The sequence below is a fragment of the Jaculus jaculus genome, chromosome 2 (genome assembly GCF_020740685.1).
Source record: "Jaculus jaculus isolate mJacJac1 chromosome 2, mJacJac1.mat.Y.cur, whole genome shotgun sequence".
Lineage (NCBI taxonomy): Eukaryota > Metazoa > Chordata > Mammalia > Rodentia > Dipodidae > Jaculus > Jaculus jaculus.
Window position 1 is genome coordinate 29274182 of NC_059103.1, and position 27755 is coordinate 29301936.

At 45.7% G+C, this 27755-nt stretch overlaps 1 protein-coding gene across 5 annotated transcripts in view; it reads left to right on the forward strand.

Annotated features, from left to right (window-relative positions):
- Mtcl1 (microtubule crosslinking factor 1) overlaps positions 1-27755 on the forward strand; it is a 138133-nt gene that overhangs the window by 80280 nt on the left and 30098 nt on the right. For 2 of the 5 annotated variants that reach the window (XM_045143903.1, XM_045143904.1), the window contains exons 5-9: positions 1297-2589; positions 3752-3907; positions 13220-13342; positions 17697-17927; positions 19804-20001. In XM_045143903.1, the coding sequence (XP_044999838.1) occupies positions 1297-2589; positions 3752-3907; positions 13220-13342; positions 17697-17927; positions 19804-20001 (2001 nt within the window). The remainder of the gene's footprint in view (positions 1-1296; positions 2590-3751; positions 3908-13219; positions 13343-17696; positions 17928-19803; positions 20002-27755) is intronic. The other 3 variants (XM_004662671.2, XM_045143905.1, XM_045143906.1) reach the window with 2 other exon arrangements.

The window sequence follows — 27755 nt, forward strand, 5'->3', positions numbered from 1 at the left end:
GAGCTGTGCCTACCCTCCTGGGCCATGGGAGCCCAGGCGGTCAGACACAGGGGACTGACGTGTTCCATATCTTGATTAACAGCCTGGGTGAGAGCAGTGTGAAGGGTCTCAGAACTGCTTTTTACACTTAGGGCATGGAAATCCTTGTTGATGCCACCCCTAGCTCCCATCAGCCTTTTGCTATTTCTGGCGACTTTTGGAGTTTCATTGCTCCTCTTCCCTGAATGTATAAAATAAAATGAAATTGTGTATGACCAAGATAAAGAGTTCTGATTGCTTTAAAGCATGGAGACCCACATTAGAAAGGCAAAAGTGATTTTCTGTTTGATGCAGAACGTGCCCCCCCCCCCCCGACCTCTGCCAGGTAATGAAGGCCTTCTGGCATTTCCCCCTGGTATTCTACCAAGAACCACTTCTCAAGTTTGCAAACACTTGGCTGTTAAACACTTAGCTCCTTCCTTGGGTGTCTGTGTTCAATTTTCTGCTCTGTCACAGCAACTAAAAAGTGAGGTTAAATGAACCAAAGAGAGCAGCTAAAAAGAACCAAAAGCTCTAAAGCATCTCCAGGTTTTGTTGTAACCAACCTGTATTTACATCAGTACATAGAGCACCCTTGATCCTCTCCATCTTGTTTTGTCCTTTTGTCATTCTTGTGGAGCCTTAGAGGAGAGACAGCAAAGGTGGGAGGTAAATTCCCCTTTCACAGGTATCTGGGTCAGTCAGCAGAAAAACTAGTCTGTGATGTGGGATTGTTCAACCTTCTCATCCTGGTTGTATCTTGCATGGGTTGGCAACTACTTGGAATTGGTCTGTCCCATGGATGACATATTGGCCACAGGCTGGATGTGGTCCCTGAATCCAGTAAGCTGTGCCAGGCTTCAATGAGGAGTTCTGGTAACTTTCTCAAGGTACTGGTGATGAACCAAGTTGAACCCACAAAGTTACCATGGGTCACTCTGTTGCTGATGGGTGTTGGGTTCTGTTTCATTTTCTCCTTCTTCACATGTAACTTGTATGATGGCTTTCAAATGCATGTTCTCCCCTCCCCCCAAAAAAACCCCACTAATTCTTCAATTTCTCGTCTTCTGGGACAAAGCAACAAGTCTTAGGCCTTTGCAGGAGCCCTTCTGTGAAGGCTCTGTCTGACTGCTGCTTTGACATGGCTACCTTTCCCCCTAAGACAACAGCACCAGTTGTTTGTGTGTGTGTGTTGGGGGCGAGGTGTGAGGGATCATGGAAAACACGCACATTTGGTATTTTCGTATAACTCTCCCTTGGCTTGCTCTTGCCTGGCAGGATGACAGCGCGGATTTAAAGTGCCAGCTTCAGTTTGCCAAAGAGGAAGCCTCCCTAATGCGCAAAAAGATGGCCAAGTTGGGGCGGGAGAAGGATGAGGTGGAGCAGGAGCTGCAGAAGTACAAGTCCCTGTACGGCGACGTGGACAGTCCCCTGCCCACCGGGGAAGCTGGTGGGCCCCCCAGCACCCGGGAAGCAGAGCTGAAGCTGAGGCTGAAGCTGGTGGAGGAGGAAGCCAACATCCTGGGCCGGAAGATCGTGGAGCTGGAGGTGGAGAACCGTGGCCTCAAAGCGGAGATGGAGGACATGCGGGTCCAACACGAGCGGGAGGGAACGGGCCGGGACCACGTGCCAAGCATTCCTACCTCACCTTTTGGGGACTCGCTAGAGTCCTCCACAGAGCTCCGCCGGCACCTGCAGTTTGTGGAAGAGGAAGCTGAGCTATTACGGAGGTCCATATCTGAGATCGAAGACCACAACCGGCAGTTGACGCATGAGCTGAGCAAGTTCAAGTTTGAACCTCACCAGGAGCCGGGGTGGCTTGGGGATAATGTATGTAAGGGCTCTGGGGGCGCCGGGGTCCCCCTGCAGGAGGAGCTGAAGTCAGCCAGGCTGCAGATCAGTGAGCTGAACGGGAAAGTGCTGAAGCTACAGTACGAGAATCGGGTGCTGCTCTCCAATGTCCAGCGATGTGACCTGGCCACCCACCTGGGACTGCGTGCCCCCAGTCCCCGGGACAGTGATGCTGAGAGTGACACAGGCAAGAAGGAGAGTGATGGGGAGGAGGGTCGCCTGACCCAACCCAAGCGGGAGGGTCCAGTTGGCGGGGAGAGTGACTCAGAGGACATATTTGAGAAGACATCAGGTTTTGGGAGTGGAAAACCTTCTGAGGCAAGCGAGCCATGCCTGGCAGAGCTGAGGGCTCGAGAGGACACCGAGTCTCTGATGACCATCAAGCACGAGGCCCAGAGGCTAGAGCGGACCGTAGAGCGCCTCATCACAGACACGGATGGTTTCATCCATGACTCAGGCTTGCAGGGTTGTGGGTCAGCCTTGCAGAGTGAGGGTGAGGGGGTCCAGAATGAACCCCAACTGCTAGAAACCATCAACATGAGGATGAAGGCTTTTAGGAAAGAGCTACAGGCCTTCCTGGAGCAGGTGACCCGGCTTGGGGATGGCTTGTCACCCTTGGCTCACCTCACAGAGTCATCCAGCTTCCTCTCCACTGTGACCTCTGTGTCCCGGGACTCCCCCATCGGGACCCTGGGAAAGGAGCTGGGCCCAGACTTGCAGGTAAGGGGGCTCCCAGCTTCGCCTCCCTGCTCCGTCTTGCCCTTCCTCCTCCTCGCTGGCATTGCTGCTCTGGGGCTCGCGCTACTCACGGCTGCTTGGTTATAATTTCAAGCCTGCATTGTACTAAAGCCTCCGACATCAACCAAATCCTTTCTCTTGGTTGGGTTTGATTTGTTGTCGTCGTCGTTGTTGTTTTTTAAGTTCCTTTTATATTTTCTTGTTTCTTGCTCTGTTTTCCTCTTTTATTTATTTATTATTTTTTAACTATGCTGCTCATGGTTTAGAAGCCCTTTTCATGACAAGGCTAAGCCCAGTGGAGGCACTAGGGGCCAACGCCGTGCATCCTTGCTCCTTTCTTGGTGTCTCAACCAACCAGCCACCCCGATGAAGAAGCGATGAGGAGTTTAAGACAAAGTGCCAACTCCTGTCACAGTCAGGATGCCTAGCCGACTCAGTAAACGTGCCCCGCATCCCTCCTTGAGTTGCTTATCAATGGGACAAATGCAGTTCTGAAAAGCCCCAGGCAGCCCAGGTCCACCCACTCCCTCAGGAAGATAAGCCAGGATGGGGGAGTGGAGCTGGTTCTGAGAAGGCTGGTTTTGATGGAAACCGCCCCGGGTTGCTGCTGGCTCCTGCTTGCCCTCCCGTGCTGCTGAGGGTGAGGGCCAAGGGGAGCAGCCATAGAAGTACCGCTTTCCCAGGCTTCGCCCAGGGCGCATGGCCCAGCTGCCGCCATGGACTGTGGCTTTGGCTTCTCCACCCACACGTAAGGAAGGCAGAGCCTGTTCTCCGTGTCCTTCATGGGTAGTGTGCCGATGGTTGAGTTGTGATTCCCACATCCTCACTGCATGCGCCTCATAACCCGTGTCTTGCACCCCCCCTTCTCTCTTCGCTTTACAGATGTTTCAGCCCATCATTTTGCTCATGCTCATGTCAGGCCTGTGCTCGACCCTCTCTTACGCCACTGTATTCAAGCTGTTTGTTTTTCTGTTCATACTTTTCTGTGTCTGGTAGTCTTTTTCTCCCCATTGTCTACTGTGCCTGTGTTCGTTCTGTTTACCCTCCACTTCCCCCCACCCCTCACCCACTTGCCTTTTGTTTAAAATGAAGATTAAATAAAAACAAATCCCCCCCCCCCCACCTGCCGCCATGCACCTGACAGTCCAAACTGAGAGACCAGCTGGAATGGCAGCTCGGTCAGGACCGAGCGGATGAGCGAGAGGGCCTGCGTCTCCGAGCCACTCGGGAGCTGCACCGCCGGGCTGACGGGGACGCTGGCAGCAACCGTCTGGGAGGCCAGAGCTGCCTCGATCTAGAGGTAACTACCTCGTGGGCTTACAGGCAGTCTCCACCTTGCCTTCCACCCTGTCTAACCCCCTTTTCACTGTGTGGTTCACTGTGCGATGTTTCCCACCTGGGACTAGGCCCATAGAGAACGTCAGGAGGCCATAGAACCAGGTAGAATTGACTCAGATCAAAACCTGTTGCAAGGAGTTCCTAGGAATTGTCATAGTTGCATGTGGGTGACCTGCCACAGTCTTGGTCAGGTAAGAATGATAGCTTATTGCAGCCTGCTGTTCCCTCCCCATCCTAGCTTACCATAAGCCTGGGTGGGAGCCTGGAGGTGTGAACAAGCATGCACGCCTGATGTGTGAGTACTCAGTGGTTTCCTGTCCTGTTAGCACAGAAAATAGGGATGAAAATGAGGCAATATCTTTCCTCCTCTAGAAGAAATTCTTTTTAAGGCTTTCCTGTTCAGTTCTTCATTACCTGCATAATGTGACCCACCTGATGGTCTCTAGAGACACTCTTCCATCCTGCTGACAGAATCAAAGAGGTCCACTTTCCACTGGTCCCTTCCTTAGCCATCTTTGTTGCTGCACTAATCACTAGGCACCTAAAAGTGTCAGCCTCCTGCACTGTTACGACAGTGGTTCATACTATTACAAGAACGGAGCTCTGACATGAGAGTAACTCCATTCAGGGCGCTTCCTGGGAGTGAGCCTTGGCTGGCACTCTACTGGGCATTCATTTTGGGCAGGGCTAGAGCAATGAGCGCTCCATTAGAAAAGGGTCAGAACTTCTGAGATACGACTTGAGGCTCTTTTGTTCTTTTTTAAAAAGATTTTCCTGCTTTGCTGTAACCAACCAAAGTGCTTTGAGTTATAGCTTTATTTTATGTTTACTCATTTTTTAATATTTAGTTTTTATTTATTTATTTGACAGAGAGAAAGAGGGAGAGAGAGGGAAGGACAGGGAAAGAAAGAGAGAAGATGGGGACACCAGGGCCTCCAGCCACTGCAAATGAACTCTAGACACATGTGCTACCTTGTGCATCTGGCTTATGTGGGTCCTGGGGGATCGAGCCTGGGTCCTTTGGCTTTGCAGGCAAGAGCCTTAACCTGCTAAGCCATCCCTCCAGCCCTTGCTGGAGGTTCTGAATGTCTTTTTAGTTAGTTAGTTTGTTTTTTGGTTTTTTGAGGTAGGGCCTCACTCTGGCCCAGAATTCACTATGGAGTCTCAAGGTGGCCTTGAACTCACGGCAATCCTCCTACCTCTGCCTCCCAAGTGCTGGGATTAAAGGCGTGCACAACCACACCCTGCCCAGCTTGCTTTGTTTTGTTTTTGTGAGGCTGTTACCCCTTAGCTTTAAGACACAGGAGTGGCTCCTTTCGGGCAGGGGTGAGGGCCATGTAGGGACAGTAATGGCTGAAAGCTACTAAGCTCACAGGTTATAAAAGTCAGGCTGTGTGTGGGGAGGAGGCAGAACCAATCAGAGCGGCCCACGTGCTTTCTTGGACAAGAACACTACTGATACCATGGCCAGAGGTGTCCACACCCAGAAGAGTCCAGACAGCTCTGCTTTGGGGCTCTTTGCCTGGTGCTATGAGTGCTTTGCATGTCTACTGTTGTGACTGGGCTCACAAGTACACTAATATCACTTCTCAAAAGTATAAAAACAACAATATGTTCAGAGCATTCTATATAATGCTACCATCCCTGTTAACCTGCAGGGGCCAGGCCACCTGAGAAGGTAGCACCCAAATCCACCAGAGGAAGTTTAACATTGACCCACAATGATATGACAGGAGCAGCTCCTCTAGCCAGGGCCGAGCACACACTGATATTAGCCTACCAGGAAACAGGCAGAAATCTGTCTACTTGCAGAGGGGAGCTGTCACACAGGAGGGAGTGGCAGAGTCCCGGCCTTCCCAGGAAGAGCACCTGGCGTGAGCGTCTGTAATTTTACGTTTAATGTTGCATGAATACAATGTTTGGACAGAGTTAGACATATCAAACTTAGGATTTTGTTGGCAAAGTCTCAAGTTTAGATGTTCCTCAGTGTCAACCCTAAAATAAAGCAGAGTTAGACCAATATTAGGAGGAGCTCTCGTTTTCCCCAAGGATTTGAGTTAGTATCTTCGGCAGAAAATGCTTTTGATAGCTTGATATGGTTTGTGGGTCTCCACCCAAGAAGGCTGGTTGCTTGGATAGACTACAAATGCAGCTACGTACATTTCACATGGTTTGAGTGACTCATTACCAGGATAAAAGCTTCACTCAGGAAGACACTTTTCCCAGCCTTCAGGGAATGCTGAGCCACCAAGAGATTCCTAGCAGGAACATGTTGAGCCCTGGGCTCTATCCTAATCATGTCCATTACTACCTCGGATTCTCCTGAAGATCCCATTTGCAAAACAGGAGGGGAAATACTGCCCTATCTGCTTCATGTGGCTTTATATGGTTGATTTTCACAACGATGGGTTGAGAATGAAGATGTCACTCACAAACGCTGTGGCACTGTGCAGGAGGAGTCATAACGAGAGGGCACTATATCCCAGGAGCGCTCCTGGTCACGATGCCAACTTTTTCCATCCTCTTGTTCTACAAGCTGTGCCCCAGCCCTGAGTGAGAACCATAGCTGTGTGGTGGAGTGTTTATGAGACCCACAAGCCTGTTTTCAGGAGCCATGCTAGTGAAGCGGTATGGGAGTCAGAGCTCCTCACCCTCTGGACACCTCCTAGACCAGTATTTGTTTATTGCTGTTTGACAAGGTACCCTATGCACATATGCACACATGCATCACAGAACTTCAGAACAACAGAGATTTTGCAGAGAGAGAAATACTCAGTTGAACTAACTATGGAGGGATAATCAGCCTCACAGAAGGTAGATGAGCACTGGGTGATACCATATGGTGATTTAGGGTGATCAAACAGTACAGCTCAGATAGTTACGATGGGGGTGGCTGATCTTCAGGCATATTCTCTTGTTCTGTGAATGAGAAAAATTAGGCCTGAGAAGAAAAGTGGCTCACCGTTCTGACCCAGTGGGTTTGACACAGAACTGAAACAAGAACAATGTTCTAAACCTGTTCCAATGCTCTGTGAGGACAGGGCCTGTCAGCACTGAGCCTGCACTGCCCTGGACTGGGTTTCTAGAAACTGTCACTAGGTGATTGAATGTATGGCCAGACACCTTGCCACGAAGCCAGCCTGCCTTCCTTCCTTCCTTCCTTCCTTCCTTCCTTCCTTCCTTCCTTCCTTCCTTCCTTCCTTCCTTCCTTCCTTTCTTTATGAGAGATCGAGAAAGAGAGAGAGAATGAGTAGACATGGCAGGGTCTTCTGCCACTACAAACCAACTCCAGATACATGTGCCCCTTTATGCATCCAGATTTATATGGGTACTCAGGAATTGAACCCAGGACTGGCAGGCTTTCCAGGCAAGTGCCCTTCACCACTACGGCATCTCTCCAGTCCAACAATCCTGCTTTTAAACATCCTGTCTGGATTATGTTAATGTTACATACTTCACTGAGGACGTGAGAGAACTCCATCATGGAAGGTCAGGTTGAGGGAGCATTGACTTCTAGAAGCAGCAAGTGTCACACATCCTTTATTCTGATGTCTTTATGCACAGAGGCATTTCACATGGGAGAGAAAAACTCAAGTATGTAAACATGCTATTTTTAAAAGGAAATAATAAGACATTATGGAGCTCTTTCCATATTGCCATAGTGTTTCCTTTTATCAGAAGAGCTCAGTGTAGCTCCCTTGTAGACCTTAGGCCGGGAGGCTGCTTGTTTGGGGTGTGGATGTTATTCCCACAGCCTTGCTAGTTTAGTCTTGGAATATTACATTCTGCTAAGGAATTGCACAGTAGACAATTCCAGGCAGTAGGAAGACATCTTGAAGTTCACTGCCAGTATTTGCTTTCCTCTGAGACCTGTCATGGGAGTGGAACCCAGAGATGTTGGTAGTTAGCAGGGCAGTCCAACCAGGAAAGCATTCTGTGCTAATGACTCTCACAGGCTCCAGAAGACTCACATGGTCACTGGGGGAAAAGGAGAACATGGGCATTTCTTTTTGTCATGTTGAAATGATAGAACCCAGGGTCTTGTGCAAACTAAGCACTGAGCCACACCCCTAGTCCCAACATGGACACTTGATCTAGAGTGAGGCCCAACGTGCAGCTGGAGGACATGTAGCATAGCAGCTGTCTTCGCTCCCTCTTGTGATGCCCTTTAAATAACCATTAATTTTGTCTTCAAGCCAACTACTTGTAATGTGGACACCGCCTATGACTCTGCCTATAATTCTTGGAGGGAGAGGGCAGACTGGTAGAATGTCCAGCATTGAAAAAAGAACCTTTCTGAATTTAAGTGACATTTTTTTAAAGTACCAGCGTCTCAAGTCCCATTTGTGTGATGCTTTTCATGTTTCTGACCTTAGGGGTTTGTATATTGGGATAGGGGAAAGTAGACAAGTTATTGCTTTGGAAGATTGGAGAAATCTGGCCATGCTTAACCCGTGATTACTACTAGCAGCAGCATTGGTGAGAAAGAGGAGAAATCCATTTTGAGCATATAGGCATAATATCTTACAGGTCTATTCTTCAGGTGCCATCTGCACTCAACCTAGGAAAGGAATGGTGTGTCCAGTGCCAACATTCTTAAAAACTGCCATAGCTAGGGAAAACAGAAATGAGAAACCCCTCCCACCTGCTAACCCATTAATGCAGTGGAACAGAAATTAACTGCAGAGATACATAGATAGATAGATAGATAGATAGATAGATAGATAGATAGATAGATAGATAATAGATGATAGATGATAGATAGGAAGGAAGGGAGGGAGGGAGGGAGGAAGGAAGGAAGGAAGGAAGGAAGGAAGGAAGGAAGGAAGGAAGGAGAGAAGGAAACAACCAATAAACTTCAGAAGAATAAATCTTCCTCTTGCCTATTCATCCTAGTAGACATTTGCAAGATGTTCCCACTGCGTTCTGGACTCTTGCCTAACTTTGCCCCAATTAAATTAAATATCTTGTTCAGCTCACATTTGTTATGAGTATGGGCTATTTCATATGGAATGTGCAAGGCTTAACTTAAAGAACTTAAAAATAGTTGTGAAGAAGAACTGACCAGGCATTGATGCTGGTCAGATTTCACATAAAAATGAAACCAAGTCAGTGCACAGAGGATCAAATTTCTGGGTCAGACTCTCAGAGCTTTTCTTTCCAGATCCTCTTTTCATCTTTTAATCATCGAAGCACACAGCATCTGCCATCCCTCGTGCCTCAGCTGTGGACTACCAGTCACGGGAAAACTACATAGGCTTGGTGCCAAATATTGGTACACATATGTTCACCTCATCTACTGTATTTGAAAAAAGTGGTGGCAGTCTGTGGTCATACAGATGAGTGTACCCGATCTCATCTGAGCAAAAAGTGGTTGCAAACAAGTATCTTACCAGAAATGAAGTTATGGTGATTATACAACAATGCTGGGTAGTAGAAAGCCCATAATGACAAATGAAATCTTTTGGGCTGGAGAGATGACTTAGCAGTTAAGGCACTTGCCTGCAAAGCCAAAGGACTAAGGTTTGATTCCCCAGGACCCACACAAGCCCGATGTACAAGATGGCACATGCATCTCGAGTTTCTTTATGGTGGCTGGAGGCCCTAGCATGCCCATTCTCTCTCACTCTCTCTCTGTCTCTTTCTCCCTCTTTTTCTCTCTCAAATAAATAAATAAAAATATTTTAAAAAGAGAAAAACATTATTTTGTTTATTGAGATAATGCCTAGGATGAATTTATAAGCTGCCTTCTGTGGAGGTGGTCAGGAAATTAGCCATGTGAAACAATGTGGGCTGAGGCATCTGCTGGGGAGAGCACAGGTAGTAGGCTTTAGAATGCTCATTCAGGGCAAGGGGAGTCACGATGTGAAGACCAGTGTTTTAGAATTCTCAGAACAAGGACTATGGGTAAAGAAACTGCCTTAACAGGAACAGTAGGATGAATTCATTTGTTCTATGATCAGAATCTTGGGTAGGTGAGCAAAGGGTGTTTTTTTGTTTGTTTGTTTGTTTTAAATTAGACTCAAACTGTTGGGGATTTGGAGATAAAGGGAAGTTTTTATTTTTTTCTATAGGAACTTCGTGTCATGTGAAAGCATTCCTTGCATGTATGTGATTGTGTGCAGTTGTGGGAACTTTTGCCATATGGTGTGTTTGTATTTGTTCTTTGTGACACTGGAGTGACATTGGCATCATGACTAGGTGTGACTGTCCCTAAAAGTTTTAATATTCCATTAGCAAAAAGAGAAACTGTGGATTGGTCAGAGGGCCAGTAGATGTGCATGGTCAACACAGACAGTGCCTTGGCCTCTATAGGTAAATCAGATGCCCCAAGGGAACACCCTCAGATGGCCGCAACCATTCTCTCCATGACCCTACTATACATGCGGTTCAAGTAGAAGGGCATGGTTTCAGTCAAATGATGCTGAACTCTGAGGCTTGCCCACTTGTTCACATTTAAAATACTATTATGAAGATTTAAACCAAACTAGTTTAGTATAATACAGATTAAGCATTTCTGATCCTAACTCTGATAGTTCCACACTAACTGCTGGGACTCAGTGCTATGAGCAGTGCCTAGCATAGTAAGTACCCAGTCAGTATTTATTAAATAAAACATAACATATCCTTTTACAAAATCAATCCTAGGGCTGGGAATGTAGCTCATTTGGTAGAATGCTTGTTCAGCAGGCTTGGAGCCCAGGGCTGTATCCTAGCACTACATAAAACCAGGCACTGTAACTCCAGCATTCAAGAGGTTGAGGCAGGAGAATCAGAAAGTTCAAGGTCATCCCAGGCTACAAGTAAGTCATCCTGGGCTATAAAAAAGACACTGCCTCAAAAAAAAAAAAAAAATTGCTCACTTGTAATCAACCCTTTGGAAATAGAAGAAGGAGGATCAGGATTTCAAGGCCAGGGCTGAATGCTATCTATTATCTATCTATCTCTCTGCCTGCCTATCTATCATCTACCTATAATTTATCTTCTTTTATTTATTATATAGGTGAGTTTGCAGGACAGTTAGAACAGCCTTCAAGGATTAGAACTTATTCCAGAATCAATACTGAGAGCAGTATCTTGTCATTAGGTGGATTGACAGGGGGGAGGGCATATTCCCAGCATTTGTAACCATCGCATTTAGGAGCTCCAAGGGAACAGAAGACAGAATCTTGGGCTCACCACTGGTATGGAAAGACATTAATGAACAAGAAAAATATCTGCCTACTCACTGCCGGGCAGGAATGAGGCAATAGGACACTTGTCTACTGTGGTAGTTTGGGTGTGAAATGTCCCACATAGTCTCATATGATTGTAATCAGGCCTCATATTCAGCCCCCCACTGGTGGAGCCTTTGGGAGATAGAACCTTGCTGGAGAAGGGATGCCACTGCGGTCAGACCTTGAGGTTTATTAGTCTAACCCACTGGGTGTCCAGACCTAGTTCGCTCCTGCTGTGAGCTCCCAGCATCCATGGCAAAATGTGAATCTCCAGGTTCCACATGAGCCAAATGCACAGTGGTGCAGTCACACAATGTCACACATGCACACAAGGGGGCACATGCATCTGGAGTTCGTTTGTAGTGGTTGAAGGCCCTGGCATGCCCATTCTTTCTCTCTCTCTCTCTCTCAAATAAATAATTTTTAAAAAATTTTTTAATAATTATTTATTTATTTATTTGAGAGTGACAGACACAGAGAGAAGGACAGATAGAGGGAGAGAGAGAATGGGCGCGCCAGGGCTTCCAGCCTCTGCAAATGGACTCCAGACGTGTGCGCCCCCTTGTGCATCTGGCTAACGTGGGACCTGGGGAACCAAGCCTCCAACTGGTGTCCTTAGGCTTCACAGGCAAGCATTTAACCACTAAGCCATCTCTCCAGCCCTCAAATAAATAATTTTTTAAAAAATAAGGTAACTACTACATGTACCTAATAAAAGCTCTGGGTTGGAAAGAGAAGGATCCAGAGCCTCCCTCAACCAGGATCAAACTGGACTGATAGTACCAGTTTGGTTTTAAGGACAGTAATTTATGTCAATAGTGCTGCCTTTGGCAAACACATAACCAGCCTAGAGACACACTGTGAACCAAGTCAACGCAAGACCTGTAAATGCCCACTGACTGACAATGGCCTCACAATGCAGTACGCGTCACACAGTTCAAAAACATCCACCAGGCTCAGTGAGAGACCCTGTTGCCAAAGTAAGGTGAAGAATGGCTGAGGAAGATGCCCAGCATCAACCTCTGGCCTCCACAGTCCTGCACACACCCACCAAGGCTAGAAAGATAGCTTAGGCAATAAAATGCTTGCCTTGACATTGCTGGGACAAGATACCTGACAGCAATCAGTTTAAGGGGGAAGGGCTTACAGTTCCAGGTTACAGTCTGTCATGGTGGGAGAAGCTTGAAGCGGTTTGAAGTGGGGCCTCAGTGAGGAAGCAGAGAGCAAGGCAGGCCCATGCTCAGTGCGCTCTCTCCCAGCTAAAGTGGATCTTCACTCCTCAATTAACCTAATCAAGACAATCACTCATAGGCACACCCAGAGGCTAACCTGACTGAGGTAATCCTTCAACAGTGACTCTAGCTTCTGTCAAGTTGGCAATCAATATAAATGAGCACACCTTGCAAGCATGAGGCTCTCAGTTGATCCCCAGGACCCATGTATTTAAAAAAACAAACAAACAAAGGCAGGTATGGTGATGCACTTTTGTAATCCCAGCACTGGGGAAGCAGACAAGCAGATACTCGGGGCTCCATGGATAGCCAGTATAGCCTGCTTAGGTGAGTTCTTGGCCAGTGAAAAACACTTTCTCAAAAGTGATGGGCAACAACTGGGCCATGACATCCAAGGTTGTTTTGTGTCACACACACACACACACACACACACACACACACACACACACGCAGGCACAGATATCTACTAAGAACAATAGTAGGCAAACAGCAGGATTTGACTTGAAGGCCTTCAGATAATAAAAAGGATTATTGGATGGATTCTACGCTGAAGTGTGTTCAGAACTACTAAAGATAGGCACTCTGGCTTCTTGGGCTGGTGTATGGCATTTGTGGTGGCTGAAGGCCCCCACTTCCTCCCCTTACTTCCTAGGACAAGGTGAAGGGCTGGTCAGATAGGTAGCCGCGGCCGCAGTCACTCCGCCACTGCAGCCCCCTTGCTGTCCCCTCCATGTGTGTCTCAGCTTGTGCAAATGTGTGTCCTGCGTCATCGCCTGAGGCAGAGTTCTCGTTTGCACTAAACCCTTCCTTTATCCCATCGATCAGCTCAGGGGCCCCCCTGTTTTACCTGAGCTGAGTGTGTCGGTAGAAGAGCTACAGGGTCAGCTCATGCAGGCGGCCAGACTGCATCAAGAGGAAACAGAGACATACACTAACAAGATTCGTAAGGTAAATATTTCACATGGATTCTAGCATGTCTGCCTTGTGGACTGCAGAGCCCTCCGGGAGCAGTGCCATTATACATTTTGAAAGAATGCTAGCTGTTGCGTGCAGACCTCAAGACCTGTAGGTGAATGGACAGGTCACCCGGTTGAGTTGCTCCTTCCCGTGGCATCAAAGACAACTGTCCACATTTCTGCTCCAATGGACACGTTTTGGTATAGTTGCCTTTCCGCCCCCCACCCCAACCACCCGGATCTTGTCCACAAAGGGAATGTCCAGGATGTTCCTTGGACACTTGATATCAGAGTACCAAACCCTGTGTGTACTGCATTTTGCTATATTGTCCTTGTATAGCTATGGTAAAGTTTAACTTATAAATTAGGCACAGTAAAGATTAACAGCAATAAGACTGGAGAGATTGCTCAGTGGTTAAGTGTGCTTTCTGCGCAAGCATGAGGGTCTGAGGGGCCCTGAGATTGCCCAAGTTCCAATCTCCAGATCCCACATAAGAGAGCTGGGCATGGTCACGTGTGCCTGTAACCCTAGTCTAGCATGGGAGCAGAGACCTGAGAACCATCAGAACCCCACAAGCTCTAAAATCAGTTTGAAAAAAAAGACTGCTGCTCAAAACAAGATTAAGTGGAGCAGGACACCCGCTGTTCCACTACGGCCTCAACAGGCTAGCGACCCTGGGAGACATGGGGCCTCGCAAGGACACATACACATGCATAGGCCACACATGCACAAGTAAAAGTTTTCTAAAAAATATTAACAGCAATAACAAGCCATAAAATAGGGCTATTATAACAACATACTGCAGCAAACATTAATTCAGATGAATTAGCCATTTCTTGGATTTTTCTATTTAATATTTTTGGACTGAGATTGATCACAGGTTACAAACCATGGAAAGCAAAACTGTGGGTGAGGAGGTGGCTATATTTACTTTGTGGTCCGTGGAAGGTCTTCTTCATATGTAATGTACATTTCCTACAGCAATGCCAAAAGCAAATGAACATAAAACTAGGGCTTTACATGCAGTTGCACAAGAGGTGTGTCTGTCTGCGGCGAGTGAGTTGTCTGATGGGAACATTAACTCAGTCTGAACTGTCATCTTCAAAAAACTGCCACTCGTGTGGCCTAACTTGTAGTCATTTTAAAATCACCTGTTGCCCACAAAATTCTTTCCCAAAGTTCCTAGTGGAAGGAATTTTCTATGTAGTCACTTGGTCCCAGGCATCCTAAAGATGGATTTGCCCCTGCTGCCCTCTGCCTAATTAAGTTGTGATCAGGTATCTAGGCGCAGAGTTGCCATGATTCCTCCTCCCTGCTTGTATTTGTCCTTAGAAGATAGTTCTAAGCCAAAACAAAGCATTTGGTTTTCAATAATGTACCTTGAGGTTATAAAATAGATATAGTATGCAAATGAGTGGTCCAGGCCATCTAAGAATTTATTTTAGCTAGGAATATTCGCTATAGGCATATGCCTCCATGGTTTCTTAGGCCAAGAGGTTCTAAATGGGTCACAGACTGATTAAGTGCCTGCTGCCCCTTGCAGCTTAGGAAGGGCAGAACTGAATGTCAGGCTCTTAAGCATTCCCTGCACAAGATGCATACTCTGGTTTCACATATTATTACAAAAGGAAAATAATTCCATATTATGCAAGAGAAAAATCCCTAACTCATTATTTTTTTTAACTTGTGTATAATGTGTGCATATGTGTGTGTGTATGGGAGAGAGAAAGAAAGAGAGAGAGAGAGTTGTGAATATGTGTGAAGGCCAGAGGACAACCTTGGGTGATCTCCTTAGGAACACCACCCTCCTTTTTTTGAGACAGGGTCTCTTTATTAGCCTGGAGCTCACACATTAGGCTGGACTGGCTAGCCAGTGAGCTGTAGGTATCCTCTTGTTTCTGCTTCTTTTGTGCTGGGATTACAGGCACACACCACTGGCCCCATAATTATTTTTTATATTTTATTTATGTATGTATTTATTTATTTGAGAGAGAGAGAGAGCCTGAGAGAGAGAGACAAAGAGAATGGATGTGCCAGGGCCTCCAGCCACGGCAAATGAACTCCAGGTGCGTGCACCCCCTTGTGCATCTGGCTTTACGTGGGTCCTGGGGAGTTGAACCTGGGTCCTTTGGCTTTACAGGCAAGTGCCTTAACCACCGAGCCATCTCTCCAGCCCAGGTCCCAGAATTTTTACATGTGTACTAGGAATTGAACTCAGGTCCTCATGCTTGTAAGGCAAGCACTTCACTCACTGACCTATCTCCCATGCCCCAAATTTCATTATATTTATTTATTGCATCGAAAAGAGGTTTCAAGGCTCTTCTGAGACTATCACTGGAGACGCTGATGGCATAGTGGCAGGGTCTCAGCTATCACAGTATCCGGTTCCCATTAAAGGCGTGTACTTAAAAAAAAAAAACCAAAAAACAAAGAGGCTTCAGAAGGGGACAGATGTCTTCCCCGCTTGTTGGGAAGGGAAGGGAAGGTATCTCTTGACATCTCAGAAGGCAAAGGACCAAGCTTTGACATTTAGGAGGTACCTGAGCACCTGGAACAGTAGGGGCCAGTCAGAAAGCCGGGAAGGCCTGAATGGACTGAAGGGTGTGAGAGCATCTCTTGGTGGTGCCGCAGCCCCGAATCTTGACGCCTTTCCACGGCATCTTGGAAGTAGCTGCTGTTGTTTTCATCCTGAGGAAGCTGGAGCTTTCTGTCTGAGTCAGTGGCCGCGGCAGTACAGCAAGCGAGGAGCCATGGACACTGGATTTTCAGTGTACCAGGCTGCCATCACTCCAGCCGGTCACTGTGCTGTCCACAGGAGGACATCACTGTGCTGTCCACAGGAGGACATCAGCATTGGAACTCTGAGGGATTTGGAGGTGTGAATAAAGTCATGCCTCTTTTGTTCTTTCCATTTCAAGTACAATGTAGAGCAAGACAGCAGCTTTGGGGCAGGGGCCCTTGCACATGCCCATGGACCTTCCCAGAGCTGCCTCTCTGTCCTCACTGGCCTCCACTTGACACATGGGCTATGTCGTCAACCCCAGGAAGCCATAATTCTATACACATCGTATGTGGCGGGGTCATACCCCTAGGCCAGGAAGCCACTCACAATCATAGTTCTAATCTCAGAGTACTTGGGAGTTAATCTAGTATTTTAGGGAAGAAAATTACTGCTTTGCTTTTGGCATAAGATGAAGTGGTCAGTCAGGGGAGGACAGCTGTCAGAGGCAAAGCTTCCATTCTAACTCTTCCTTGGGTCTGAGGTACAAAGTCTTTGATTTCCTCTGTCACTTTAGCCTCAATGAATATTATTCTTGAGCTTTTATCTGCACAATCAGAGTTTATTTGCACCCTCTTCCTTTGTATCAGCACATAATAATTGCTTGCTGCCTGGCAAAGTTCCACATAGGTGTTTAAAAACAAGAAGTGGGAATACCCGCTCAGGAGCTTTGCCTTCTCTCCTTCTCTTAAGCGCTATGATATTCCATAAGTCTTTCTAAACTTCAAAAATAAGAATAAAATAACCCATGAAGTTAGCCAGGAGAGGCTGAAGCAGGAGGATTGCTTCAAGGCAGGAGCTGGAGGCCAGTCTAGGGAACATAGTGCGACTCTGCCTCAAATGAATCAATGAACAGCCCAGAACACACTATAAATGAGCAAAGCTCCAGGAACTCAGTATTGAGATGGAAGATCATTTCTTTTTCAGCAACGCTCTCATTGTCCTGAGAGAAGTGCATGTCTACTAGGAATGTTACATCTGAAGTGTGGAAGAAGGTTACCACACTTGCTTTTCTCTTTGCTCACAGCTATACACGTGCACTCAGAGGAATTTCTTCTGGTCTAGCTGCTCTAACCTTCCAGCATTATGGCAGTGTTCTCTTCCAGGGCTTATGGGGAGCAGGGCTTAGGAAGTAAAAAGAGATGTCTTTCGAATTCTTCTCCACTCTGCCATTGTAATGCCACCCTGCGAGGCAAGCACAGGCACAGAGGGGTAAATGAGATCTACTTAAATGACATCTGAGACTGTTGCAAACCATCTGTCCAAGAAACGGTTTTCCTGAGGGGGTTTAGCAATATCTGAAAACACTGTCAGAGACTGACAATGAAAAATGGCCATAATCCTTTTCCTTTGATATAGCACTTGCTTATAAATTGCAAAATTCATGAGGTCTTGTACATCAGGTTATTCAGTAATCACCCTTCACAGACATGGGCTTCCATGGTTGGCATCCCCCATACACCATGATTCAGTTAGATGGCAGACTTCTCTAGAGACCCCTGTTTGGGTTTGGGTGGCAAATTGGAACTGCCTACTTGTCACACTTTCTTCTTGATTTCATTCAAGATGGAGGAGGAGCACCTCTATGCACTAAGGTGGAAAGAACTCGAGATGCACAGCCTGGCTTTGCAGAACACCCTTCACGAGAGAACCTGGAGCGATGAGAAGAATCTGCTGCAGCAGGAGCTCCGGTCCTTGAAGCAGAACATCTTCCTCTTCTACGTCAAGCTCAGGTGGCTGCTGAAGCACTGGCGACAAGGGAAGCCGATGGAGGAGGGAGGAGAGGAGTTCGCCGAGGTAAGGCCGCCCCCGCCCACACTCCCGTCAAGTTCATGCCCTGTTTTCAATTATAGTGTTTTTCAATTATTTTTAATCCAAGCCATGAAAATGGAATGGCCTGCCAGGTGTACATCAAACCAAGAGTCACACACCATACTTGGACCTAGTTCTGAAAATGTCTGTAGTTCCATTTAGGACCAAGCTTTTGCGCTCATCCTCTTGGGTGTTGGTGCATACAGTGTTGAAGCCGTCGCTCTGAGGTCCTTTGCTGTCTCGTTCAACCGTGCTGGCTCATGAGCGCTGGTGCTCACACGCTCGCTCGCCTCCTCCTGGCAGTCATGTTCCCGGAGGCTACAGCCCATGGCATTCGGTTTTAGCATGGTCTCTTCTAAGCCTCACATGTATTTACTTTGTCACCTCTGAATTAAATGTTTATCCCATTGAGTCTCAATTCCCAGCATTGGAATAGCACCAGAACAGACTATTTATTTATTTTCTTTTACAACTGAATTGTTTAGGGTTTTTTTTTGGGTGTCGTTCGAGGTCAGGTAAGCCTCTAGTCCAGGCTGACCTGGAATTCACTATGTAGTCTCAGGGTGGCCTTGAACTCATGACAATTCTCCTATCTCTGCCTCCTGAGTGCTGGGATTAAAGGCATACACCACCATGCCCAGCTAGGTTTTTGTTCTTGAAACAAGGTCTTGCTATGTAGCATAGACTGGCCCTTACCTTGGTCCTCCTGTCTCGGTCTCCTGACTCCTGGGATTATAGGCATGTGCCACCATGCCTGAAACTAAATGCCTTTTTATTACCAAAGTCAGAGTGACCTGCAGTTCCATGGGCTCTGACCTGCACCACTTCATACTGGCCTGGGCATCTTGTGTAACAACACCCCAAACTGCCCAGTCAACTGCTTCATCGAGATGAGTAGCTGGTTTCTTTTGAGCCCCTGAATGCTTCATGTCTGCCTGTCACTCTAGTGAACAGTATATGTAATTTTAAATATTTTACTATTTGCAAGGAGAGACAGAGAGAGAGAGAGGCAGAGACAGAATGAGCATGCCAGGGCCTCTTGGCATTGTAAAGGAACTCCAGATGCATGTGTCACTTTATGCATCTGGTTTTATGTGGGTACTGGGGAATTGAACTTGGGCCTGCAAGCTGTGCAAACCAGTGCCATTAACCACTGAGCCATCTCTTCAGCCTCAGTGTATATAATTTTAAGCTATCCTGGGAGTGGCAATTCTCTTTCTTTAGAGTGAGGAAAGTCTTTCAAAATTAATTCAACCAGCTTCCAAGTATCTGTGACTTGGAAAAGCATTGTGAAGTGAAGCCCGGTCATAATTGTAAGGTTTCCTGTTGACCAAATTACTCAAATTACTTCTCTTCTCATTTGTCAAACTGTAGCTGGGTGAAGTGGTAATTTATAAGAACTAAAATTTCTCTTTTCTAATATTTCAAGCACCCACTTTAAATGGAGGAAGTGCTAATGAATGAAATGGCCAAAATGAACATATTAAGGGGAAAACTGAGAGAGAAAAGAATCTGCTAATGCATAAAATGAGCAGTCACCCTGTCAATTGCCCTGTAGCTCCAGCTTCTCCAGAGTCTGAAACAGGAAAGTTGTGTGAGACCAAGAGATTGAGGCTATCTTAGCAATATATGGAGACTCTCTCTTTAAAAACAAACAAACAAACAAAAAAAACAGAGCCGGGTGTGGTGGCACACGCCTTTAACCCCAGCACTTGGGAAGCAGAGGTAGGAGGATTGTCTTGAGTTCAAGGCCACCCTGAGACTACATAGTAAATTCCAGGTCAGCCTGGGCTAAAGCAAAACCCTACCTCAAAAAAAAGAAAAAGGGCAGATCTGTGATTATAATATGTGCTGGTTTCAGAGTGAGCATCCAGAGACCCTCCCAGGGCTTGCTGAGCTGGGAGTCCAAGGGAGTCACCAGACAGATGGGCCAGACAGAGAAGATGGTGACCGACGCTGTAGTTTTCCAACCGGGGAACACACTTCACGCCCCCCCGTGCAGATCACTGAGCAGGGATCGCGGCTGCAGATTGTGGATGGGGGTTCAGTCAACAGGCAGGTAGGTGCCTTAGATTTAAGCTCACCATTCTGTCTACTGCAGGAGAGGGGGTGATTCTGATCTGCATTTCTGTCATCTCACTTCAGGTGCTGGAGATCCTGGCTACACAAAGTCCTTCACTTGACTCTCTTGGCCACCTACTGCTCTCTATGATGTTTTTTTTTTTTTTTTTGCTATAAATCACAGTATGCAGTCTTTCTTCCACCTTAGTATCAGCTCATTTATTCATTTGGTTTACCCATGTACCTGAGGACCATAGTAAGATCACATCTATTGAGTATATCCCTCTTGTGGCCCAATAGGTTGGTATTACAAAGAATAAAATACCTGAAAAAATGATCAGTATGCTCCTAAATAGATTTTTTTTTCCCCTTGGGGAAGGGTGGTAAGAATCTCATTTTAACCTCTCAAACTCACTCTGTAGCCCAAGCTGGCCTTGAATTTATGGCAATCCTCCTACCTCTTCCTCCCAAATGCTGGACACTAGACTCTTAAAAAAAAAATTTATTTATTTGAGAGAGAGAGAAAGAGGTAGATAGAGAAAGGACGGGCATGCCAGGGCCTCTAGCTACTGAAAAGGAACTCCAAATGCATGTGCCACCTTGTGCATCTGGCTTATGTGGGTGCTGGGGAATCAAACCTGGGTCCTTAGGCTTTGCAGGCAGGTGCCTTAACTGATAAGCCATCTCTCCAGCCTGATTCTATGTACTCTTAATGGTTGACTGTTCTTCCAAAGAAGAGAGAATACTGAGTGCATTGTTCTTTTCACAGGCAGAAAAAGTACCTTGTAAGTCTCTTTTGTCATTATCTAGCTGAGCAGTCATTGCCAACATCATTGATAACGTAGTTTATAAGAAGAAAAGAACAAATGTTCTTTGTCTAAATTCCCAGCATGCATAAAGTATGTCAAGTTTCTTTTTGCTACTTGGAACAAAATGCTGCAAATAAAAATATACGAAGATACCTTGGTGGAGGCGGCAGAATCACAGCATGTATAAAAAGAAGTGATAGTTCAATGTTACTAAGTGACTATTAGTGTCACTAAGCACCACAGACATACACCTTGCTTAATAAACTAAAGAAGGAGGAGGAGGAATAGGAGGAAGAAGATGAGGAGGGGAAGGGGGAAGATGGCTAAGTAGTTAGATGCTTGCTTACAAAGCCCGTTGGCCTGGGTTTGACTCTATATAAAGCCAGATATGCAAAGTCGTGCCTATGTCTGGAGCTTGGTGCAGCAGCCAGAAGCCCTGGTGTGCCCAGACTCTTACTATTCATTCATATTCTCTCTCTCTTTCCTTGCAAATAAATTTTTAAAAAATCAGAAAATACCATTGATCATACAAGGTTGGTTGGGTTGTGTTTTTTATGCATTTGTATAAAGTGATAGTAATGTTAGATGTGGAGACTTAAGGTTCTGGAAGGGACTTCTGACTACTCTGTGAACCTCCTTTCCTTCTCAGAGAGCTCCTAAGGAAAGACTGGAGCCCCCGCCCAGGGCTATCTATATGCTATGTGGAGGGCATCGGTGCTGGGCACCCCAGACTGCTCAGGACTCCCCCCACATTGTCCTGTGCGGTTGCTATTCCTCTTTTGCCTGGCCCCTCTGCCCAGAGCCATGTGGGGCAAGTGGGAAAAAGCTGTCATCACGACTTTGGCCCAGTTCTTGATGAGAAGGAGCAGTGTGGGCTCATGAGATATTTGGGTTTTTCTCCCAATTGTACTTCTCCATACATATATTTGACGTGTTGTCTTTGTACTCCTTCCCACTTTCATTTTCCCTAAATAATGTGATTTAGGAAGGAGGTGACTTTCAAAGGAACCCCTCTTCACAGTTGTTAGGAGTGCATCATTCTGCCCAGGTCTCTGAGGAGATTCTAGGTCATAGAATAAGCTTTCAAATAGTGGTCTAGTTAGGAACTAAAATGTTACCAATTATAAATAATGCCTTAAAATCTAGGGATGTTATTGCTTTTAAAAGAGATTTTTCTGCTAGGCGTGGTGGCACATGCTTTTAATCCCAGCACTTGGGAGGCAGAGGGAGGAGATCACCTTGAAATCAAGGCCACCCTGAGATTTCAGAGTGAATTCCAGGTCAGCCTGGGCTAGAGTGAGACCGTACCTCAAAAAGAAAAAGGTGGGGAGAGAGAGAGATTTTTCTCAGTCAGTCCCTCTGTGATGTCCCTTGATTGCCACTTGGACACAAGACCTGCCACGTTTCCCATGCGTGCATCCAAATGCTTTGGGAAAGAAAGAAAGCTGAAAAGAAGTAACACATCTGAGTTTTTAAATAGTCATGGAAAATGTTACTCTTGGGTTGGGAAATAATATGAAATAACTCTGCTGAAACTGTACATTCAGCATGATTTAACATTTATCTCCCCTTGTCTCCAGTGATCACCCTTAAAAGTGGGGTGGACGAGTGAGTTCCCACTATATACGGTATAGGCTGGGCTGATGGGGCAGTGTGCAGGCCCAATGAGGTTTGCCTTTGACTGAATCCTTCCACCAGCAGCAGTGACAGGAGAGCTGTCTGCACAGTGCCATACGTCTGAGGACAGAAGATTAATGAGCTCTACTGTACGTGACAGCTGGCTCACTGAGAGGGAACGTTCTTGATGAGAAGGTTTGCCTCTCTGGGAGTGGCCTGGGTATTAGCTGGACAGTCTGGATGCAAGAGCCAGTGTGTGCATCTTCAAGAGCCTCAGCGCAGAGCCTGGGGCCTCTTCAAACCTGGGAGAGCCTCAAGGGGTGAGAAGCAGCATGGGAAATATGGCCAAACTGCTTTCCCAAGGCTGAGTGAGCAAATAACCAAATTTCTCAGGCCTCTGTCTTTGACCTGAGTGTCCTATCGTACATTCTCAAAGTGGAAGGCTGTCGATGGCAACATTTATCATGTCCAGACAAGCTTAGAAAACTACATATACCACCCACATTGGTTACAGGTCAGAAAACAATTATCAGGTTGGCAAACATTTGGCTCTACAAATGCTCCCTATTTCCCAGTCTTTAGTTACGCAGCCCCAGAGCGGTGACCTTGTTCTTGGGCACAGTGGACGCTTTCATTTGCCCTCACCGCCTGGGAGAGCTAAGGCTGAGAGCATGTGAGATCCAGCTGCACAATTCTCCTCAAGCTCTGAGCTGCTTGCTGGCCGCTGCACTGGGCATTTGAGGCCAGCATTCCTAAGGCTGCGTTTGCATTTCCTACCTCTTAGTAATCCCTGAAACCAAGGGCTGAAACACAGGTGATTCATGGTGCCAGGATTGTGACCTGTGGCATCTAAATAATTAATGAAAAGAGAAATTGCTCTTTCACTTAGGGATGTGACATAATTTCTACTTTTTAGTGAAGCAACTAAGTGTAAATATGGAGATCCTAACATAATATTCATAGCAAGAGCTTTCAGAATTTGGTTTCATGTTTATCTTTAAGGCTCCATCTGCTGCTGTGTGACTTAGGGTGTCCCTTGCTGGGCTAAGTTTTAGGGTCCAAGATGTCTCAAGAAAACTGCAGACTGAGGATGTAGCTTATTATTGTAGCTCTTGTGTAGCATGCCCGAGGCCCTGGGTGCATCCCCTGAGAGAATGGGGATGGGAGAGGAGATAGGAGGGATAAGGATAAGGGAGAGGGGAGAGGGAGCCCCCTTGTAATAGTTACCTTGTTGCTGGAACCAAACACTGGACTAAAAGGAGCTGATGGGAGGAAAGGGTTTATTTTGGCTTACAGTCTTGGGGCAGAGGAGTTTTACCATGGCATGGCAGAGCATAGGCTGGACATCACATCTTGCTACAGCAGCTGGTAGGTAAAAGCAAGAGTGAGCTAGCTCTGGCAAGGGAAGTAGGGTTATAACACCCTAAACCCTGCCCCCAGCAACTCCACCTTCTCCAACAAGGCTCCACCTCCCAACTTGACTCCAGCACTGGGGTATGAGCACTGAGAATGAGGCTTAGTCACAGATACATGAGGCTATGGGGTGGGGGGGGCACTTTATATTAAACCCCCACTTGAGCTTAGATAATGTTTCCAGCTCAAATTTGTGTGTTATACTGTGGCTTGTGCTTTAGGCTCTACGCCTTGTTAAAACTTTACTAGATGTGATGCTGGCAGTATAAAAGGAGCAAAATCAGAGCACAGGATCATGACACAGTTGATTCTCATTGTATATTTGCTACTGTCTTCTCTGAAAACAGCACACATGCAATGTGAAAGCCCATGTGTACCCAAGGTAACTGATGAATGTTTCTCCACTCCCATCCCCCCTTCCAGAATTCACCATGGCCAGCAGTTTATGGTGCACCTTCCACACCAGGTGGTAAAGGTCTAAACCTCACCAGTCAGTGGTTTCTTCCCAAACGGCCACCTGATTTTCATCAGCCCTGCCTTGGTTACCTTGCTCAGGAGCTGATCATTCTAGTGTTTAAAACCGGTTAAAGATGAGTCTCACTAATGTGCTTTTATATACCCATATTTATTTTAGGGGAGCTATTGGTGAAAATTTTGTGGATTTATAGGCAGAGAGTCCTCCTAACCAAGATCACCCAGAACATTCTTGGCCAAAGGGTGAATGACTTCTGCGTAAAGATGTGTATTATTTTGAAAGCTTCTGTCATAGATTATTCTTTCTGGGCCAGTCTCAATGGCCCATTCTCTTTCATCTGTAGGCAGATGACAGATTTAGAAAAGAATCTTAAAATCTCTATGTTCCCAATGAAGGGAAGGATAACAAATGGCTCATTTATGAAAATGCTGCTGATGCATTGATGTCTCATTTCTGTCTAATCTCACACTGGGGTTCCTGCCAGTAGAGGAGGCTTTGCTTTGATTAAATACTGTGTGTGTTAAGTAGAAATGACACATATGAGATAAGTATTGGGATAGGTCCCCCAGAATGGCAGAACCCCCCCCCCCCAACCTATGTGAATAGCCAAAATAAATAAGAGGTAGAACTCATCGCCTCTATCTTGTAACTGGCTTTTCGTGGGTCAGTCACCCTTAGAATAAACATGTCCATCAAGTTCACAGCTCTGAGGTGAGCCAGGCAGTTGATGGTGGTTTCACTCTTTCACAGAGTTATGGTTACACCAGATTCACATGCCTCGGAAATCTATGATTTTGAGAAATAAGCTGGCATGGTATCACAAACATCTTGACATGTCACCTTATGCTTAGCTCCTTTGTCACCTTCTATGAATAGTATTTATTACAGACATGTGAAGTGACCTGACCCCAGCAAAGGGCAACCTTGAACCTGTCATGAAGTATGACCCCCTTAGAGCTCAGGTCTCAACCTTAGGAATAATTGAAGCCTCATCCAAGAGAGATGAGCTGTGCAGGACTGGAGTGCCCTTAGATGGAAGAAGACAAAACAGTAAAGCTAGCTCATCCTGCTCTTTGCTAGAAAACACACCAGTGGGCTCCTGAAGAGATTAGAACTTCTTTTTTTCCCCCTGAGTTTAAACTGGCCTGTACGTAATTGTACAAGCTAAAATGTTGCATAGCTGGGGCCTAGCATAAAAGGCTCAGAAAGCTCTATTTCCATATGATTTTCAGGGTGGAGAAATCTAAGTGGACCAGCTCCTTTGTTTGCTTCTTGGCTGCTTTAGGTCATCTTTTGACCCCAAAACCTATCCCAGCAAGGGGTACCACCAGGACACAAGTGAGGTAGGACTGTAACATTTTGGTAGGGTGGCTCACTCTTATTTCTGTGTGAGATATTAGTTTTCCAGAGATGAGGTGGCTTCCCCATGGCAAAGAAAAAAAGAAATGTGTATATATATATATATATATATATATATATATATATATATATTTGTCAAGGTATGATGTCTGAATTTAAATATTCCTAGCTTGGTTTTTCTGGTCTTAGTAGGGACAGACCTGAATTGTGGTCTAGTTTCTTTCTTAACAGTGACACCTCAGTAGTACCTGATGTCCTTCAAACTTCAGTTCCTCTTCTCTAAAATCCACCCAGGATTGATACAAAATATAAGGAGGTCATATAGATAAATAGTTTACCACATGTTCTGGCCCATAGGAAACAATGTTAGCAACTGTAGTTGCTGGATTTATACATGTACATAAAAATCACTTAGAAAACTCATGACCACCCTTGGCTCATTCTGAGTGTTCAGAAGTATCGATGTGGATGTCCATTTTAGCTGGTGGGCACTACTGGCAGAAGGCCCTGCTGGCCTTCTGTCATGCCATGTACTGCTCCTGGGTGAGTGTGGTAACAAGTACCAGTGGCGTTGATTCTCTGGGCCCACTTGCTGGGTTGGGCTAGCCTCACCCCAAAGCAGTTTTGGAGTCCGTTCCATGGTGATTAACATTGTCTGGAATCATTGGATAGTATGTTGATGACTCGGACCCAAATGTGCATAAAAATATTAGGGCTTAATTTTATTGAACCCAGTATATCTGCTGTTGCCAAAAAGTGCTTGATTTGCTTCCAGAGAAACCAAATTTTCAATCTGCAAAAGGGCTTCAAAGTTCTGATCTCAGTGTTATTAGCAATTATGTGGTGCATGGTTGAGAATAGCACAGGCTGAGATCATATGCGACTTGAGATTCATAGAAAGCGATCGATTACACTTAAGAATGTATTATATGATTCTCTGCTTTCTTCCATGGAAATTAAGTGACTATTCCAAGAACTAGCTCAAAACTATGATGGTTATTTTATGCTTGAATTTCATTTGATTCAAAAGGCAGTGGTTTTATTTAATGTAAAGATCCAATGATGAAAATAACAAGTCTCTCATAAAGTATATCATTTTCAACTCCTATGTGAAGGTGTATATTTATGAGTTATTGGACAGTACTTATATGCCTTGTCTTAATATTTTTAATTTTAAAGTATTTTTGATGTTGAGTTTTTGAAATATTTCATTTGTGAGAGAGGGGAATCGAGAGAGAGACAGAGAGAGACTGGGTTTACCAGGGCCTCTAGCCACTGCAAACAAACTCCAGACATATGCACCACCTTGTGCATCTGGCTTTACATGGGCACTGGGGAATCGAACCCACGTCCTTAGGCTTTGCAGGCAAGCATCTTAACTGCTGATCCATCTTTCCAGCCATTGATGTTATGTTTTAAGAAACTGCTCTGTGTTTGTTACCATTTTACTTGGTTTATCAGGATCAGTCTCCATGAGCAGTGGAAATGTTTATATTTTATGTTACTATGTAGAGTTTTAGAAAGTTCTATATCTACCGGATTTTCCAAATATTAAATGCATTTTACTGTAAATGCCCTTTCAAGTAAATATTGGTATTCAAGGTCAGATGTATCAAAGAGCAATAAATTTCAACAAATACACCTTACCAAATCAAATATTAACTGCATCTGGTTCAGGGAGGTAAACTAAGGGGGCAACTATTTTCGATTTATTATTCTCAGTGAAGAAGTTTTCATTTCTATTTCAACTGCATCTAAGGATTGTATCCAAGAATTCTAAATTTTTTTTCCATGTCAGTCAACTTTCTCTGAATGTCAGTGAGTTATCTCTGTGGTTTTATAAGTGTCTCTGAGGAGTGAGATCTTATAAGAGCAGAATTTGAGCTGGGACCCTATGTATATGCTAAACAGGGCACTGAATGACTTTCCTGAGTGCCAGGACTTCTGTTTGAGGATGAGCTCTGCACTTCTGTGGTAGAGAGCTTCCCTGCATGGGGCAGAGCCTGCAGAGATTTTATTCCTTCTGCTTCATAATGAACCAAACAAGAATGCCCTGAAACCACCCGAGAGTCCAGGATG